The sequence below is a fragment of the Podarcis tiliguerta genome (genome assembly GCF_965153285.1).
Source record: "Podarcis tiliguerta genome assembly, chromosome: 10".
In the NCBI taxonomy this organism is placed as follows: domain Eukaryota; kingdom Metazoa; phylum Chordata; class Lepidosauria; order Squamata; family Lacertidae; genus Podarcis; species Podarcis tiliguerta.
Window position 1 is genome coordinate 43,940,264 of NC_139543.1, and position 18,463 is coordinate 43,958,726.

An 18,463-nucleotide genomic window follows, 5' to 3' on the forward strand; every position below is an offset into this window, starting at 1 on the left:
AGGAGAAGATAAGATGGACTTTCCCTAGACATATACATTTGAATTAAATTCAGTATTTACCAAGAGTTAAGGAGGTTTATTATTGCAAAGCCAAACCTTTCAGTTCATTTTAATATGTGGCATATTGAATCCTTAAGTGGCCAAAACACTTGTTAGACAATGCCAACATGTAAATCAATGGATCAAAATGTGTCCTTTCTTGGAGTTCATTTATGTATCAAATACAGTCAGACCTTGGGTTAAATATGCTTCAGGTTGAGCGTTTTCAGGTTATGCTCTGCGGCGACCCGGAAGTAACGGAACGAGTTACTTCCGGGTTTCGCCACTCGCACATGTGCTCAAAATGCTGTCACGTGCATTACGGAAGCAGTGAAACGCAACCCATGCACACGCGTGTTACGTTCTACTCAGGATGTGAACAGGGCTCCGGAATGGATACCGTTCGCATCCAGAGGTACCACTGTATATCATGTCTTTTTTTACTGAAGCCCCAGAAACTATGCTATTAAATTATGACTTCGTCAGTTCTTGCATACATATAACTTTTGAACCATATCCTTTATACCACACAAAAATTCCAGGATTGGGAACCAGAGACCCTCTATGTGGGCTTCCAACTCCTACCAACTCTGATCACTAGCCACGCTGGCTGGGCCTGAAGGGAATCGGAGTTCAACAACATCTGAAACAAAACACATTCCACATCCTTGGTGTTGCTAATATGGTGCACAAGAACATAGGAAAATGCCTTAGACCATTGCTGCTGCTAGGTCTTTATCATCTACAGTCTGATTGGCAATGGTTCTCCAACATTTCAGACAGTAGCCTTTTCCAGCCCTACCTAGAAATGCCAGGGGTTGTGCACAAGATGTCCCAGGTTCAAACTGTGCACACTTCCTATTGTGAACCTAATCAGAGATTAATCCCAATTTCATCCTGACATTTCTCTTTCACATGTGGTTGTATATTTATGTTATGTCTTGTACAATTGTTCTTTGAAATTATTCAAAAATAAATAAAAGTACAAACAAAAATTTGCCACCAAGTTACATCCCAACTTCATCTAGTTCTACCTGCAAGATCTTGTACTGCAGTTGTTGCTTAATTCCACTTGGACTGCATAATGTTCAGATATCAAGGTCTGGTTATTCTACACCCATCAATGATATTTACTGTAGCTCATGTATACCAATGATATGCCAAGTAACTACTAATCCATAATTCTTAACTGCTCTTTAAGAAAACGTGACTCACCTTTTCACACAGATAATAAAATTAAATTACAGCTCAAATGCAAGAGTTCTAGAGTATATTCAACAACACCAGAAGATTGTAGAATCATTGTACTGTGCTCAATTAGAGCCAGAACAGGCCAATTTATATGAATGGATAGAAACACACCTCTTTTAAAAAACAAAACACTGAACACCTGAACAGAAGTACAACAAAAATAAATCCAGAGTATTCCAAACTACTGTCAGTTATATCTAACTAAGTCACTTCAACGTAAATGAACACAGTTCATTCTCTCTCTCTCATGTACAGCTGTTTGGGCTTGATAAAATTAGCATATGTTAACAATTTTCAGTGCTTTCTCCCCCCCCCCCATTAAATTTAAGCAAAGTGCATAACACTAAATTTTATACCACATCTATAGTACGCAGTGCTATATGGTATAGTTTTGAGACAGCTATATATAGTATAGACTAAGTCCAACAATTATCATAATCAGATTTGTAAAGCTGATTTAAACTGGGCATTGGGGAAAATTAGATCCATTTTAGAAAATGGAAATTCACACCACTGCTTTCCACCTACTGTATTTAGAATTCAGGATAAGGGCTTTTATAAAAGCACAAATATCAAACCTTAGTACAACAAAGTGTTAGTTGACAAGAATGTTTCCTGCAGATAAAGCACCTATATATTACAACCCCATGAAAGTAGAAGAAAATGCTCATCCTGATATGCACAACAGTCATGCCATTTTGCTTTGCCATACAAAAGAAGCCAAGTATTTCATTTGAAGATGAAGCTCAGCTATACGTAGGCTACAAAATACTTTTCATTTTTAGACCCCTCAAAAACCTCCTGTTCCCAGTTTACTTTTCTAGACTCGGTTGTGGGGTATCGACAACAGCTGGTTGGAGAGCAACACAGATCAAGCATGCTTGTTGTCAGCTTGTACCAACTCCACCTCAAAAAGTGAAACTTGGGCTCTCTGCCAACAGCCAAACCAGTTGAATACACTCTTGAGTCTCAGCCTCCATTTCAGATTTCCCTCTAATAGGCTCTTCAGCTAGCTTAAGAACATACATTCCAAATGGGGGTGTCCAAGCCAAAAAGAGTGTCCTTTCTGCTAAAACTGACAGAAGCAGAGCAAAACCATATCTACAATTCACGTTAAACAATCTTCTTTGCTTCTCCAATTACCACTCAAGTAAATTTCAGGATTTGAAGACAGTATACTCCAAATGCTCATTAAACTGAATCTTCACATGTTAAGTATTATTATATTATTAAAGTTGTCAGACTATTAAAGAAATCTTAGTAGAGTTTATCAATCTTGTGAGGTATAGCCAACAGACTAAGCCTGCAATGATATGTACATTTATCAGTAGTCCTACTTTGTTCAATGGATTTGCTTGAGTAAGAACGCACAATACTAAAAAAATGCATTTTGAGTAAAAGTGCATTAAAATTTAGCTCTGTAAACGTCTGCATAGAATGAAACTGTTTAAGGGAAAGACATTCAGTGTTCAGATTATTCGTGCCTATGTTATAGGCGGCACCATCCTAGAAGAACATTTGCCTTTCTGAAGAAAAAAACTATGCCCCCAAATTATGCCTGACACCTGCAGTTTTTCTTAAGAACTTTTGGTAATAAAGAAATAGTTTTCTAAAAATCTGTTTACATAAGCCAACTAATCTTTAGGAACTGAAATTCTCATTATAGAATTATGAAGCTGCTTCAGCTGATGAAAGGTTGCAGCACTGCATTTTGTGGGCTTCAAGTCACAAAGCTAGATCTGGTAGCAGGGTCACTGTCTTTCTAACTGCTATTTGGCTATCTGAAAATGCCTGCAGTTAAGTTTCTCCTGCAAGTTCCAAAGATCTCAGAAGCCCACTCTGCAGTAACTCGGAGCAGTGTGTGGCTGTCACCACTCTGTGGAATAGAATTCCTGTCAAGATACAACAGGCACCCTCTCTACCTGTACTTTCCTGAAATAAGTGACATGTTTGTATCAACAGGTTTTACCAGCAGCATTAACTGGGCTATATCATACTGTCTACTTTGCTTGATTTCATTTTTGTGTTAAATGAATCTGCTATTTTTGTGTTATAACTTCTTTTAATTATACATCACCTTGAGATACGTTTTTAAGAAGGTGATCAATAAATTAATGAGGATTATATTTGCACCTTTAAGTTTAGCCAGTTTAAATCTAGTTATTTGACCAGCCCTTCTATGAAATATGGCACTAAGGTCTGCAGAAGGTAGTGGGATCAGTGAAAGGTATGTTCCCTATCTTGAGAGCAGAAACACTTTTCAATACAGCAAGGCTACTACCATATGAAATCAAATTCTAAAATGCCACCTATAACTGTGTTGATCAAATACATATTTGCATCCATTTGAAAGACAGTGTTGTTGCTTTGCAACTTTGTTGTTAATCTATATTGATTTTTTATTGGCTGTAAGCATCTTTAGGTAAACATACCAGTTTTGTTCTCAGATTCAAAACCTTTCCCAAACCAGGGTTAGGTTAAACAACTGCCACCAAGAAAGAGCCAAAAAAGAGCCAAAAAAGAATTTCTGCTGGCTGAGACCTTGAGGGCCTGATATAATCAGGTAATAAATAAAAATGTTTGCAACTTAGAATTCTAGGTGCTTTGGGAAACAAAACATACAAGCCCCACAGATTTAGAAAAGGAAACTGTATCACTCCAGAGCCACTATTCATGTGTTTCATGTCCATGCAAAGCACAAGACTTCTCAGCAATGTGCAGCAGAAAACTTTTCAGAGCTTTATTTTTCCATGAAAATTTTTCTGTTTTATAAGTTCATTAGCAAAAATGAAAAGATGCCAAACGCAGCTATTAAGCAAGCTTGATAGTTTCAAAGATTTTAGTTTTGTTTATTAAATACAAGAAAATATGGCAAACTAGATCACTCTCGGAAATTTTTCCAGGAAATCCATGTTGAAAGAGGTGTTACAGGTTTTTATCTTGGAAGCCACAGAATACACCAGTTATTTTTAAGGGCAATACATAAATAGCAACCCTTCCCCAAAGTAGTAATATTAAATGGGAGATATCATTATAGTGGAGATCAGAAGGTGGGCACAATGCATCTTTACTTCAGTAGCTCTTAGAGATAGAACACAACCTGTTCCCAGCCTGAGTTATATAACAGGAGGTGAACTGACCAGTAAACCCTGAGAAAAAAATCCATACCCGCTACTTTGTGGGACATGTTCAGGTGAAGAAAAGGCTAAGGAGTAAACCCTACACAATCCAAAATGGAGTCCCTAAGACGGTTGGATGGTGCCCTGTATACCTCCTTCCAGCAACTCCTGCAACCAAACTTTCCTTTCCTTTGGACCACATCAGTGAAGCCGAGAAGGTTGTTGGATGCCACTTCCTTTGAGCTGCAGCTCCCAAGCCTGCATGCTCCCCTTACCAGGTGAGGAGGTGGGGTGAAAGATGCTTGCTAGGGAGAGGGCATGGCTAGCAAATTGTAGGGCCTTCTCACTGTCATATTTGTTCTTTACTCCACATATTAACCCTGTTTCTGAGATAGTGCTTCCACAACTTCTATCAAGATGCCACCGAAATCAGCAATGACTGCAAGACTTCCCTTTTCCAAGTATCACTGTCCACCTCATTCACATATACCTTGCTAAAATCATTTCCCATGTAAACCAAAACATTCACTAGTAGACAAAATTGAAGTGATTCTACTTCCCCAACTTCCAAATGTGAACATGTACCTACAGTAGTCACTGGCAGTGAAGCATTCTGCAACTAATTCCAACTAATTCACATTATTTTTAAAAAGCTGCCATCTCAAGCACAGAAATAGCGATGGAAGTACAGTAATGTAGCAGTCCTGTCACAAAAACATTCCTCAATAGCAACAAGCTCTCTCATGTCAAGCAAAAAATGTTTTTGCTTCAAGAATTCAACTACAAAAAATGTTGATTAATTCCCTGCATCTGAGGCCAGGATTCCTCTACTCTTCAATTTAGATTCCAGTAAGTTCTCAGACTGAATCAAACACTTGCATTCTCTTTCAGGGTTAGGACACTGTTCAACTTACCAGCCAAATATACAAGAAATCAAACATGTTGATAAAACATGGATCATTAAGTATTTTTGTAGGGGGGTGTTACATTTACAATGGCAAATTTATTTTATATTATAAGATGGTGTTGTTTCAAGTTATGCTAAGCAGTGATGCTACATATTTTTCTGAAATTCCAGATTTCATCTCACTATAAAATCTGGCACTACTTTTGATAATTTGAAATTCATATTTTGTCACTTGAGTATGTGTGTAGCCAACTGCACCTACAATAGTAGTTACATTTCATTGCTAAAGCCCAGCCTCTCATGCCTTCCCACTGCCAGAGTTAATCAAAAACAAAGAACACCATACTGTACTATTTTTTTGGTCACACACTTCCATTTCCTCGCTACTGACAGTGTGAAGTCCATTCTCCCCATAAAAAAACAACCTTTCTAAAAATAAAATGTTATTCTTATCTTGTCACTGCACCTATATACATCCAAACTTTAAAATCTTTGTTCTACTTTGTTACTTTAGAGCTAGTTATTGCCTTTAAAATCTGCTTACAAGACTTATGTCTGAACTATCAACTGAGATTCTGCAGACCTTAGGAACCAAAGATCAGAATTTGCTATATCCCCTTTACAAGCTTCACTCTTTGACAAGCTAAACAGCTCACAAAGATGGAACTGTAAGGCAAGCAGGTTCATCAGCCAAGCAACTTGCAAACCCAGTCTGCATCTAAGTAGTGAACCTGCCAGTGAGGGCCACACTACGGACACTGAACACATTATTATGTTTAGTCATTAGAGCAAATGAGTTTTCAAAAGACAGGTGAAAGGGTATTATATGCAAAGACTGCACAGATCTATTCTACTAAAGAAATCCTCACCAACGTGTGCCCTTCATATGTTTCTGACTACATCTATCACCAGGCATGAGGACCCTCTGGTTTGTGGGCCTACCTAGACCTAGCACTGTTCCCAATTTGGCTTGTGAGGCTGCTTTCCCAAAACCACACCTACCTACCCCACAACTGATGTCATGTGATATCAGGTATGGAGCAGATTGTGCAATGGCAGTCATGATCTACTGGGAGCCTTACACTCCCAATTGTTCATTGGCAAGGGAGACTTGTTATCACTGCTGATCAGCTGGTTTTGGCAGTGACAGCAGCCCTGCTGGGATCAGCTGAACCATGGAGTTCCCCATACAGTACTCCATAATGCACTAAATCCCTGCTCAAAGTAGAGCATGAAGTTGGCCTGTATCAGTAGCTTGATGGTAACTTCCAAGTCAGGCTTGAATGAACTAGAATTTCCTTTGTAGCACTACCAAGTAAAAATGTGTCAACTGCCATCACAGTGACATAAGAGTAATTTCCAGGTGGGCAGAGGCTCACCTACCTGTCAAAATGGCGCACCATCGGCAGGAGAAACCAGGGTACAGCCCACCAGCTAGATATAGTTCCTCACCCATTTTACATAAAGCACCCAAGTCCTCTACTTGCTGCTCTGTACAATCATGTGTTAACTCTCACTGGCTACCACTCAATGAGAGCAACCTGGCAGTTTGCTACATATTTCCCATAGGACAAGCACCTGCTAGGCAAGTACCTATTGAGGACTCATTTTAGATGCTTAATCTAAACACTGTACTAAAATAAGTAAGAGAAAAGCTGTTTCCTATCCTTTCCCCTGAAGTAGTAAACAACTACATGCAGAGGTTACACCAAAGCTACATGATTAGTAATGAAATGTACAGCATTTTTCTGCTCCACCACTTACAAAGCACTAGGTTATTCATTCTAATTAGTGAAGATACTGTTCTTGGTGCCTTATTACACTCACAGTACTGTTTTTTCCAAGTACTGAGATATGAGAAGTCCTGCTGGAGCCAACCTACAGGTCTACCATCTAATTTGTAAAAGTGACTACAAAATATCTACAACCACCATGCAAACTCTTCTTCATTGTTTGGCACCAGCATCTGTACTCAGAAATGCTGCACCTGGAGGTTGAAGTTATCAATCATGGGTAACAGTTGTGATAAACCTACCCACTACTTAACAAATCAAGGAAAATATTGCATGCACATATATTCCCACCCCACCCACAATTATAGCAATGTTTCACTTAAGAATAGCAATATTAGCCTTCCTAGTAGTTTTAATACTAGGGAAAAAATTCAATTGAAGAACTAATACACCAATCATAGGTACTATTGAAAGCTATAAACTCAATACATCATTTTGAATGGCAATACTGTAACTGGACACAAAGACTATGAGGTTTTTTTAGAAAAACAACTTTTCATATAATGCTACATGCCTCCTTATCATGTATTAATATGCTTAAATATTCCCAGGTATCGTTCATAATTGCAGTGAACAAGCCTGTTTTCTGGAAACGCTCAGGTATTTTGAAATATTATACTTCAAAAACTTTATTTGTGATCACAAGAAAAACTTTGACTTACCTTGCCCATTGCTCCAGGCTGTGGACCCCTCAAGCCTGTCTGTCCTCCCATCTGCGGAGAACCTTGCTGCAATGTCTCAGCCAACAAGTTACCAGCATTACCCATTCCTGGGTTCGAGTATGACATGTTGGAACGCCCTCTTCCTGCTCCAATCGAACCATTCAAAACTTGCCCCTGCATCATGCCTTGTCCATTTCCTGAAGCCAACATACCAGGATTCATGCCAGCATTTATTCCTGCATTCATTCCCATTCCAGGCTGATTTACCGGATTGTTCACTGCTGGCATCATTCCTGCAGTGGGTTGAGTAGACGGACCTTGATTTGGTCCACTTGCACCCATCCCCAAATTTGGAGATGTCAATGCTGCCTGTGCCATGGGGCTTTTGACCATACTGTTTAAGATTCCCATTCCTGGATTGTTCTGCTGAGGCTGGCTGGCCATGCCCTGACCTGGCCCACCAACTCCCATATTAAGGTTTGGTGAGCTACCAGCACGTAACAGTTCAGACAACTGTTTGTGTTTTGAAGCAGCATCTTGTGCCATACCAAGACTAGTCTGCAGCTGATTAATGTCACCACCATTGGTAAGTCCCAATTCTGTGGAGCTGATCAGTTCATCTGGTAAGTCATGTTCCAGATCAAACAGGGATCCAAAATCTAGGGAAAGGAAAAAACAAAAGAAATGGTTTAGAACACTGAGAATATATTTCACATAAAAGTTAGCTCTTTTCAATGCTGGCACAATATCACTTTTCTTATCTAATTAACTATGCAGCAAGCCTAGAAGCATAAACAGGTTTTTTTCAAAAAGTATTTCACATTTTTCCAACTATATAAAAGCCTCACACAATTGGCTACCCTTCTTCTCACTTCATTAAGACTAAAATGGGGAAAAGATTTTGGAGAACCGAGGAACAATTCTGGGAACACATTTGTAATAAACTGCCATTTGGATCAATCTCAATTAGAACTTGAGAAAATGCTTTAAAGATAGCACATTACTTGTAGATGTGCACATGTGTGGTTTTGCCCCAAAATTATTCCCTTCCGGGGAAAAGTTTTTCAAACAATCAAATGATGGGACAATAGCTACAGCCCTACAATAATTTTTCTCCTCGGATTAAGAACATAACCAATAAAAACCTGATTCTCCATTTATTAACTGCAGCTAGATTAGTGACTGCAAAAAAATTGGAAAACTTTAAATGCCAATCTTTTTGAAGCCTGGATTTCATAGGTATTGTGCTTCTGGTCAGATTAGCCATTTCACAAAAGGAATATTGATGGGAGTGGGGGAGGAAAACTCACACCTTCTATATGACAAGTTATCCTTTTATTGACTTTGTTAAGACAATTGACTCATGGAACCTTATGAAGAAACACTTTCATTTGATCGCCTTTCTTGGGACATCTAAAACTACAACCATCAGCCTCTATTTTTCTTTCTTTTCTGCATAACTACTAAGCTTTGCAGGGGACGACAGAGGACGAGATGGTTAGACAGTGTTCTCGAAGCTACAAACATGAGTCTGACCAAACTGCTGGTGGCAGTGGAAGACAGGAGTGCCTGGCGTGCTCTGGTCCATGGGGTCACGAAGAGTCGGACACGACTGAACGACTAAACAACAACAACTAAGCTTTGCATTCCTTGTTTAGTTACTTGAAATTAAAAATCATTTTTAAAAATTCACATTTTTCCTCCACAACCCTACAGAATATGTCAGGCTGCGCAATAGTAACTGACCGAAGGTGAACAATGCTTAGCAATGGCTTAAAGTAAACCAAGGGCTCTCCTGTGCAAATCAAATAAAATATCAATTATACCACATTCCTTCATATTTATATATTCAAGGCTTAATTTCTTTTACTACTGCAAGATTCTAACTCCCCCACTATTCTGCAACCCCTCAGCAGGTTTGCTTTGACAGATGGGCAGTGCTGACCATCTATCAATCATCTGACATCACATGGCTCCTTTTCCTTTTTGTCCATGCAGTTTGAAATCAAGCCACTGAAGGCAAGGCACAACATTTCTCAAGCACCAATGATCAGTTGATTGTTGGCACTTGTAAAGCACTGTGCCTTCTTGGCTAATCCCAGTGGGGCTCACTGTCAATGCACATCACCTGATCAACACTGTCAGCATGTCCCGCTTGCAAATAAACAATTGGAAGCCCACTTTAAACTTCCAATAGCTCATTTGGAGCCACGTCCTTGCCTACCCTATCCATGACATCACACAGTACTTCAGGTGTCAAGCAGCTGGCTATGGCAGCCAGCCTTGCAGTCAAACGCTAGGTCTAATAATGCTAGAGGTTTCACACCCATGCCATATGCCAAGAGTTCAAAGCACTCCATATATGCATTTGGTAAATCTTACAAATAGCCTTGCAAAGTAGGTCTGTAGTTACACCATACTGAAGATGGGGGCAAGGAAACAGTAGCTAATGAAGACACCTAGCAAGCTCACAGCCGAAGTGAAATGAACCAGGAACTTACTGTGCAACACCAGTTTTCTTCATGTGCCACTATAAAGAATACTTCCTTCTTGGTTTTCGTTCAGCAACTGAATTGCCTAGACTAAAAGTCTTAAACACGCTATCGTTCACACAAGTATATTGAGTCTGCATCAGCTCAATCTACTTAAACCTAAAACAGCTTTAAGCACAGAAATACAGGCAGGAAACCTTGGTTCTGTTCCTGGCCCCCCCATACATGTCAGTAGAGCACATACAAGCACACACTGCTTCTGTTCTGCCTTCTTCTGGGTATCAAAGGACCCACGTGTTGGTGATCACATGTCATTTGGACATGCCTAAAATGGTCACCAGGACGCGGGTGGCGCTGTGGGTTAAACCACTGTGCCACTTGGGCTTACCAATCGAAAGGTTGGCGGTTCGAATCCCCGTGACGGGGTGAGCACCCGTTGTGCGGTCCCAGCTCCTGCCAGCCTAGCAATTCGAAAGCACGCAGTACAAGTAGATAAATAGGTACCGCTCCGGCAGGAAGGTAAACGGCATTTGCGTTCGCTACTCTGGTTTTGCCAGAAGCGGCTTAGTCATGCTGGCCACATGACCGGGAAAAACTGTCTGCAGACAAATGCCGGCTCCCTTGGCCTGTAAAGCGAGATGAGCGCCACAACCCCAGAATCGTTCACGACTGGACTTAATTGTCAGGAGTCCCTTTACCTTTACTTAAAATGGTCACCACCTGTAAGTACACATGTATCTTTCGATTTTAAAAAAATAAAATTCAAGTATTTTTTCATGATGGAGGGTGGCTGGATGTGCCTACACACATACATACCTTCCATCATGAAAAAATACTTGGATTTTTTTTTTAATCGAAAGATCAAAAGCCTTTTAAATATCAGTGGGGTGTTTTTTTTGGGGGGGGGGAGTAGGTTTTAAATGCTACAAACCTCAACTGCCAAATGTTAGGCTTCGTACATCTATTTATGCAAAACCATTTTGGACACACAACAAAGGAAATGAATGATAGTGCCTACAACTAAGCAATTACAGCATCTTTTTATTGACTATGGACTTTCAGTTTCAAAACCTGTTTCACCCAACTCAAGCTAGAAAGTAGCCCTAGACACCCACTAAAAATGCACCTGCAAGAACCTGCTCCACCTTTGGAGCACCTTCATACAAAATGAAATTCAAATGTTCAACATACTGTACTGTTCAGCAATTTGATATTTCAATAAAGTATGTACTGTAAAAGATATTCCATATTTCTGTGAGAGAATGACCTGGTTCACACATATTAGTTCATGGTTTAGTATTATGTGTGAACTTGACCCAGTTCCTCAAATAAAATAAGCCATGGTTGGCCACCTGACATTAACTATGTTTTAGAGCAAGGATGAGAAATCTCTGGCCCATGAGCCGATTAGGCCCAGTGTGTCCTGATTCTACGCCATTTCCTCCTAACCATGTCTATCTGCCCCACAACTGAAATCATATGCTATGTCTAGTATAAGGAAAGTATGTGGCTTCAATTGTTCCTTTGCAAATGGGGCTTACTGACAGCCCCAAGAGATCTGCAGAACTACTTGGATGCAAACCACACCTGATGTCTCCAGAGGAGAAATGTCCATGTGTAGATGCAGTATGAATGCAAACTTTGCCAGCAAATGGGACTTCAAAAGGGTTTGCTGTAACTGGTCCCACTTACCTGTCAAAGGTGGCATGTGAGAAGTGGGAGAATTGAGGAGCCAACCTGCCAGCCACATCCAGTTCTGCATCTCTAGTTTAGAGATGTGGACCAGGACAATTTTTTGACTATGGTTTAAGTGTGGTTGTTTGTTCCACATAAAGGTACAGAGACAGTAGTAAGAGTATAAATGATGTCACTGCTAGATCTCCCTGGTAACATGGTCCTTTCCCCCCAAACAATTCTTCCACCTCCAGATTTCTTAAAGCAATTTGTGTTATGGCAACTATTAATAAAATTGCATTCCTTAACAGAAATTTGTCTGCCCTGACCCACCATGACTTCACAGAAGAGTTGTGGAGTGGAGATAAAAATTTAAACAGTGTTTATTTCTCATTACGACCAGCTTTCCGCACTTCACTCATTGTCTACTGTTTACAAAGCTTAAAAGCCTGTTGCTAACATTCTAAAGTCATGCCTGCACGAGTGAGCATGGGGCGTTTAAAATTAATTTAAAAGAAAACTACCATAGAAAACTACCCTTGGGTTGTTTTGTTTTGATTATGCATTTTGTGGTGTTATATTCTGTTTTTATCCTGCGAACCGCCCTGAGACCTGTGGGTATAGGGCAGTATACAAATTTAATAAATAATAGATAAATTTATCTTAAGATTCTGTCCACAAGCAGCCATTTTATGGACACTCTTCCCCTCCCCCAGTTAATTTTTTTCTTCTCTGCTTCTATGATTCTATGGTTTCCTATCTAAATTACTATACATGTCTACTCAGAAGTAAACTCCAGTAAGTTTAGTGGGGCTTACAGCTTGGATATATTCTAAGCATATCAGAAAGTCCCAATTTTAAGCAGGAAAAGGGGAGGAGGGACACTTCAGGCTACATTGGAAATGATGAGATAGGTGAAGTAATGCCAGCAGCAGCAACTCAATGATTTCCCTTTGGACCAAAACTCACCAACACACATACAAAGTCCTATTCTTCCTTCCAGAGGACAAGTGTCCAGTTCATGGAATCTTGCCTGTGAAAGAAAACTAGTCCCTCTTCTCTAACTCCAGTCCAAGAGTATTTGCAAAAATGTTAAACTTTGTCTTTTCACTCAGATACATTTCATTCCTTGAGGAAGGAGGGCAGGATTTGTCCTAACCAAGGTAGGAGCAACGGAATTATGTGACAGAGCAACACTATGGGTGACTGGTGAGTAGGGGAATAAAGCAAAGCTGTGGAAGGAAAAGGTTAATCAACTACACTGCCAAGGATTTTAATGGAGTAAGATTTCCACTCCAGCCAGCCAATGGAAGGAAGCATGGTGTCACAGCTGGGCAATGCCAGTAGACATTTTCTCAGGATATCAGGTAGAGCACAAAGCAGGCAAGGAGGCAGGGGGGAAACAAGCCAATGTTTGCCCGATCATCTGTGGGGACACCTGTGATTATGGTATTGTTTACTATGTTAATTTGGCTTAGCATTATCTGCAAACCACTGCTCCTATTTGCCACATAGTGGCCTGCTTTGACATGACCGTGCTTGATGGAGTTTTCCATACGAAGTGCTAACCCCTATGAGCAGTATGCAAATGCTAGTGGCGTTCAGATTTTGGGCCCTCCAAATGTTGCCAAACTACAGCTCTCATTATCCTGGGTCATTGGCCATGCTTGCTTGGCTGATGGAAGTTGTAGTTCAACCACATCGGAAGGGTTCTAGTCCTTGGAGTCAGCATACACACATGCAGCAACATCTCACTATGGAGCGCATGGATTATGCTATCCTTCAGCAAACAAGGAAGAAATAAAGAAAAACACAAATGATATCTGCCACACCCAAAGAAACTGCAAGGCAAGCAACCCAACAATGTCATGCAACTTTTTAAAGGCAGCATTCTAAGGTATATCTCACTCTAAAGTACAACTGATTTATTTTGGAAGTGAAGAAAGAGAAAAGCTAATACGAACTTCTATTATAAAACACAATGCAATGAGGGCTTTTTAAAACCTCTTACTACAATAGACAGAGGCTGCCCTTCTCATAGCATTCTGAGTGGAAAGTGTACATTTTCAGCATGTTTAGAACTATAGAAACAAAAACAAAAAAATCCATAAAATGTGGATTAGAAAATAAGAAACAGTTATACCTTTTTCTAGAGATTTAACACTTTCATTAGTATTCAATTAACCAGGAGTCCTATGATATTCTTAACCTATCATTTACTTGCCAGGTGTTCTGAAACTGCAATATGAATGTTTGGTTCACCTGATTTGGTTTTCCCCCCTCTTACAACTGATTTTAAAACTGTGGGAATTTTTAGGTTGAACTAACCTTAAACTGATCATATCAAACATGCACTCTAATAGAATGGAGAATGTGTGTTTCTGTGAGGCCAGATGAGTACTGAACTACACTGAGGACAGCAGTTTACAGGGTTGCCATTATATGCCAACAGTTATTTTGAAAACGATTAGTTCCCAGTGCTATGGTTTCCTCTTTTAGGGACATGTTAGTTCTAGGCAAGAACAGCGAGGGTTTGGGGTTTTTGTTGTTGTTTTTTAATGGAGGTTCAAATAAACAGAACCTGCTGAGGTGTGTTGCTTCTTCACAAAAATATTAATGCAATGTTAAATCACAATGAATGATGTTGTCAACATTCTTTACTTTAATGTACACTTGTGGTGAGGAACCACTGACCCAAGGCAAAGTTAAGCCTCCCAGGCTAGCAAGACCATTTCAGTCAAGCCACAGTTGCTGGATATGAACTCAAGTTTGGAACAGGTAAAGGTCAAGCTGTGGTGGAAGGGGGGTGCAGGCAGTGCCTATCAGCACTGCCTGCAAACCCCCATGCAGAGCACTTTGCAAGCACCAGTGATCAAAGCCATCAGATGATTAGCTGATCACTGACACAAAGCACTGCACCCAAATCCATTAGATTCAATTTCAAACTATAGCAAAAGCAAGTCACCTGACACTGATGTCAGGTGACTGAAGGATGGGTGATCCCACCCATCTAGCAAACTTGACCCACAGGGGCAGAGGAGATAAAGAGTCATCTGGATCCAGTTCCCCATCCTTGATGTGCATGAATAGCTTTCTCTGGCTCTTCACACACACTTGAAGAAAACACTCTCATATTGGTTAGGATGTTTCTTTCATTCATGAAATGGTGGAAAGCATGAGCTTCCCAATACTAAAAACCATCATACTGGAAATAAACTACAGCCCTATTTCCATCCGGCTTCAGTTCAGTAACAGCTAAAACTTAAACAACTAACTTTAAACACTAAATTTAGCTGTTATTTGTTGTTCTTGGCCTTTATTGGGATAAGTATATGATTTGTATTATTTTATTGTTTAAAGTCATCCAAATACACCGATAACCCAAACACATAAAATATATAAAAGACTAGATAGCCACCACTGAATAAATCAGGGTGTTTTAATGCCAATTTAAAAGGTTCTGTTCCAGAAGTCTGTTCAACTTCCAAAACATTCAGAAACCAAAGCGAGGCTTCTGATTGGCTGCAGGAAGCTCCTGCAGCCAATTGGAAGCCACGTCGAACATTTGGCTTCCAAAAAGAGTTCACAAACAGAACAGTTTGCATTCAGGAGCCAAAACGTTCAAGAACTAAGTTGTTTGAAAACCAAGGTACAACTGTATTTCCCAGGAAATATTCACCTCAGGTATCTGAGTGCAGGTTGAACTTGGAATAAAGGAATGGACAAATTGCAAATATATTTGGCACATCATTCAGATTTGTTATTTGGGTAGAATATTTAGTTGTTGCTTACACAACTGAGGATAGAATAATCCAATCCTAATTATATTTACTTGGAAGTCCTATGGTTGTCAATGGAGCTTAATTTTCAGAATGAAGTCTGATTAGTTACAATGCAATACAACACACAGGATCACATGAAAATAAACTTTTTGCAGATTTGCTATTGTTTCCAGCATTCTATATTTCAATAAAATGAACTTAAACAACAAAAAGAGTCTCATTTCAAAATTCTAGCCATTCCTGTGCTATGTTGCATGACAAAGTAAAATATATTCAGTTTAGATTTCTGTAGTCTAACTGTTTCCAAGCAAAGCAGAAGGGTTAAAATTCTGCATTTCTCTTCAAATACAGTATTTAGCAGTTTCACAGTACTTCCAAGGTCTATTTTGGACACAATCATATGAAAGAAAAATCACAGAAGCTAGACAAACAAGAAGTTGAAGTGCTCTCAGGAAATATTTCCCACCTCTGAACCCATCCAACACATCTCTTCCAAGAAATGTCACCTTTCTGATAGAAAATATGGTATGGGGCAAACTGGTTAAAGCGCAGAAGCAATTCAAAATGTGGACCAAAGTTTCCTTTCAGGCTGTTTTTATTCAGCCTATTTTTTAACAGACAAAGCTTAATCTTTAGGACTGCTGGTTTTCAGAAAAGTAAAAGATAGCAGAAAGTTCCTAAATAACCGAAACAAAATTATTGCAGCATACGTTGACTAGCTAGTAGTCATCCATCTTTTCAGACCCAGAATCTACATCTAGCCCACACAAGCATTTGGGGATGCAATAATTCTTTCTTTTGTAATCATGTATTTGTCTGGAGGCGGTTGGAGGATGGATGGCAGCTAACAGATTGAGGTTGAATCCTGACAAGACAGAAGTACTGTTTTGGGGGGACAGGAGGCAGGCAGGTGTGGAGGATTCCTTGGTCCTGAATGGGGTAACTGTGCCCCTGAAGGACCAGGTGCACAGCCTGGGAGTCATTTTAGACTCACAGCTGTCCATGGAGGCACAGGTCAATTCTGTGTCCAGGATAGCTGTTTACCAGCTCCATCTGGTACGCAGGCTGAGACCCTATCTGCCCGTAGGCTGTCTTGCCAGAGTGGTGCGTACTCTGGTTATCTCTCGCTTAGACTACTGCAATGCGCTCTATGTAGGGCTACCTCTGAAGGTGACCCGGAAACTACAACTAATCCAGAATGTGGCAGCTAGACTGGTGACTGGGAGCGGCCACCGAGACCACATAACACCAGTCTTGAAAGGCCTACATTGGCTCTCAGTATGTTTCCAAGCACAATTCAAAGTGTTGGTGCTGAACTTTAAGGCCCTAAATGACCTCGGTCCAGTATACCTGAAGGAGTGCCTCCACCCCCATCGTTCTACCCAGAAACTGAGGTCCAGCGCTGAGGGCCTTCTGGCGGTTCCCTCACTGCGAGAAGCCAAGTTACAGGGAACCAGGCAGAGGACCTTCTCGGTGATGGCACCTGTCCTGTGGAACGCCCTCCCACCAGATGTCAAAGAGAATAACAACTACCAGACTTTTAGAAGACATCTGAAGGCAGCCCTGTTAAGGAAGCTTTTAATGTTTGATAGGTTACTGTATTTTAATATTTTGTTGGAAGCCGCCCAGAGTGGCTGAGGATGTCCAGCCAGATGGGTGGGGTATAAATAACAACAACAACAACAACAACTATTATTTTTATTATTATTATTATTATTATTATTATTATTATTATTATTATTATTATTATTATTTCGTGGTAGTGCTGTCATAGTTGCAACCAACAACCAGAGCCTACTTCATTAGATTCGTGAAACACTATCCTCAATTATACCAATTATACGTAATTGCCAGAGAGGAAAAGTTGTGAATAGTAGCGCCAAAAGGCCATGAAATGCAACTAATAACTATGGGTCACTTTCCTGTTTCATTACCATCCTGCAACTTTGACTGCTTTACAGGCAGTCCACTGTTTATGCGGGGGGTTACATTCTGAGGCACTGCACACGTTGCATATAACTGAAACCTATTGACAAAGCCTGCAAACAACCCGTTCCACCTCACCCTTTTAATGACATCTTTATGATGTTTCCGGGTCATTTCTGGGTTCTGCAATGCACATATACATGGTAGCGCACATATAAAACATGCCCCTTTCCCTAATCGCCAACAACCTCATTTCAGAAAGCAGGGAAGCTCAGAAAAGGGCAAGTTCATGTGAGACACTAAATGTGCCCCAAGTGAACACCAGTTATCAGAAAGTGAGTTACTGCCACTGGTGGTGACTAGGACCTGCCTCCAAGTGATGAGATGCCAAGTCAGAACCAAAAAATTTCATTACACTTCTCAGCATGAGTTTATTCCTTTAAAAGTTAAATCTACTGGATATGTTCAATTCAGTGCTAACCAAACTAAGTTAGAGCTAGTACTTTATACCAGATGACTCCTGCTTTGTTGTGCAGAGAGCTCTGCAGTCAGTACCTTTTTTGCTAATCAAGTCCCAGTAAATTAAGAAAGTGACTAGTCTGCAGACAGTCCATGCATGCAAGTCTTTACCAACAGGAGATAACAGCTCCTTCCAAAGACACTGCCCTTTACAAGAGGCTGAGACTCAGAGAAAGCTATGAACCAAACCCTAACTAGTTGCCTGCAGTAGCTGCAGCTGCCTTAAGAGAAAGTAGCCTTGAAACTACTTTTATAAGGGGCTTGTTCAAAGGCTGTACAAGACTGCTTATGATTACCTG

At 40.2% G+C, this 18,463-nt stretch overlaps 1 protein-coding gene across 1 annotated transcript in view; it reads right to left on the reverse strand.

The window, feature by feature from the left end:
• Positions 1-18,463, reverse strand: part of EP300 (EP300 lysine acetyltransferase) — a 75,542-nt gene that overhangs the window by 47,123 nt on the left and 9,956 nt on the right. The window contains exon 2 of the mRNA XM_083400870.1: positions 7,772-8,430. Coding sequence (XP_083256996.1) covers positions 7,772-8,430 — 659 coding nt within the window. The remainder of the gene's footprint in view (positions 1-7,771; positions 8,431-18,463) is intronic.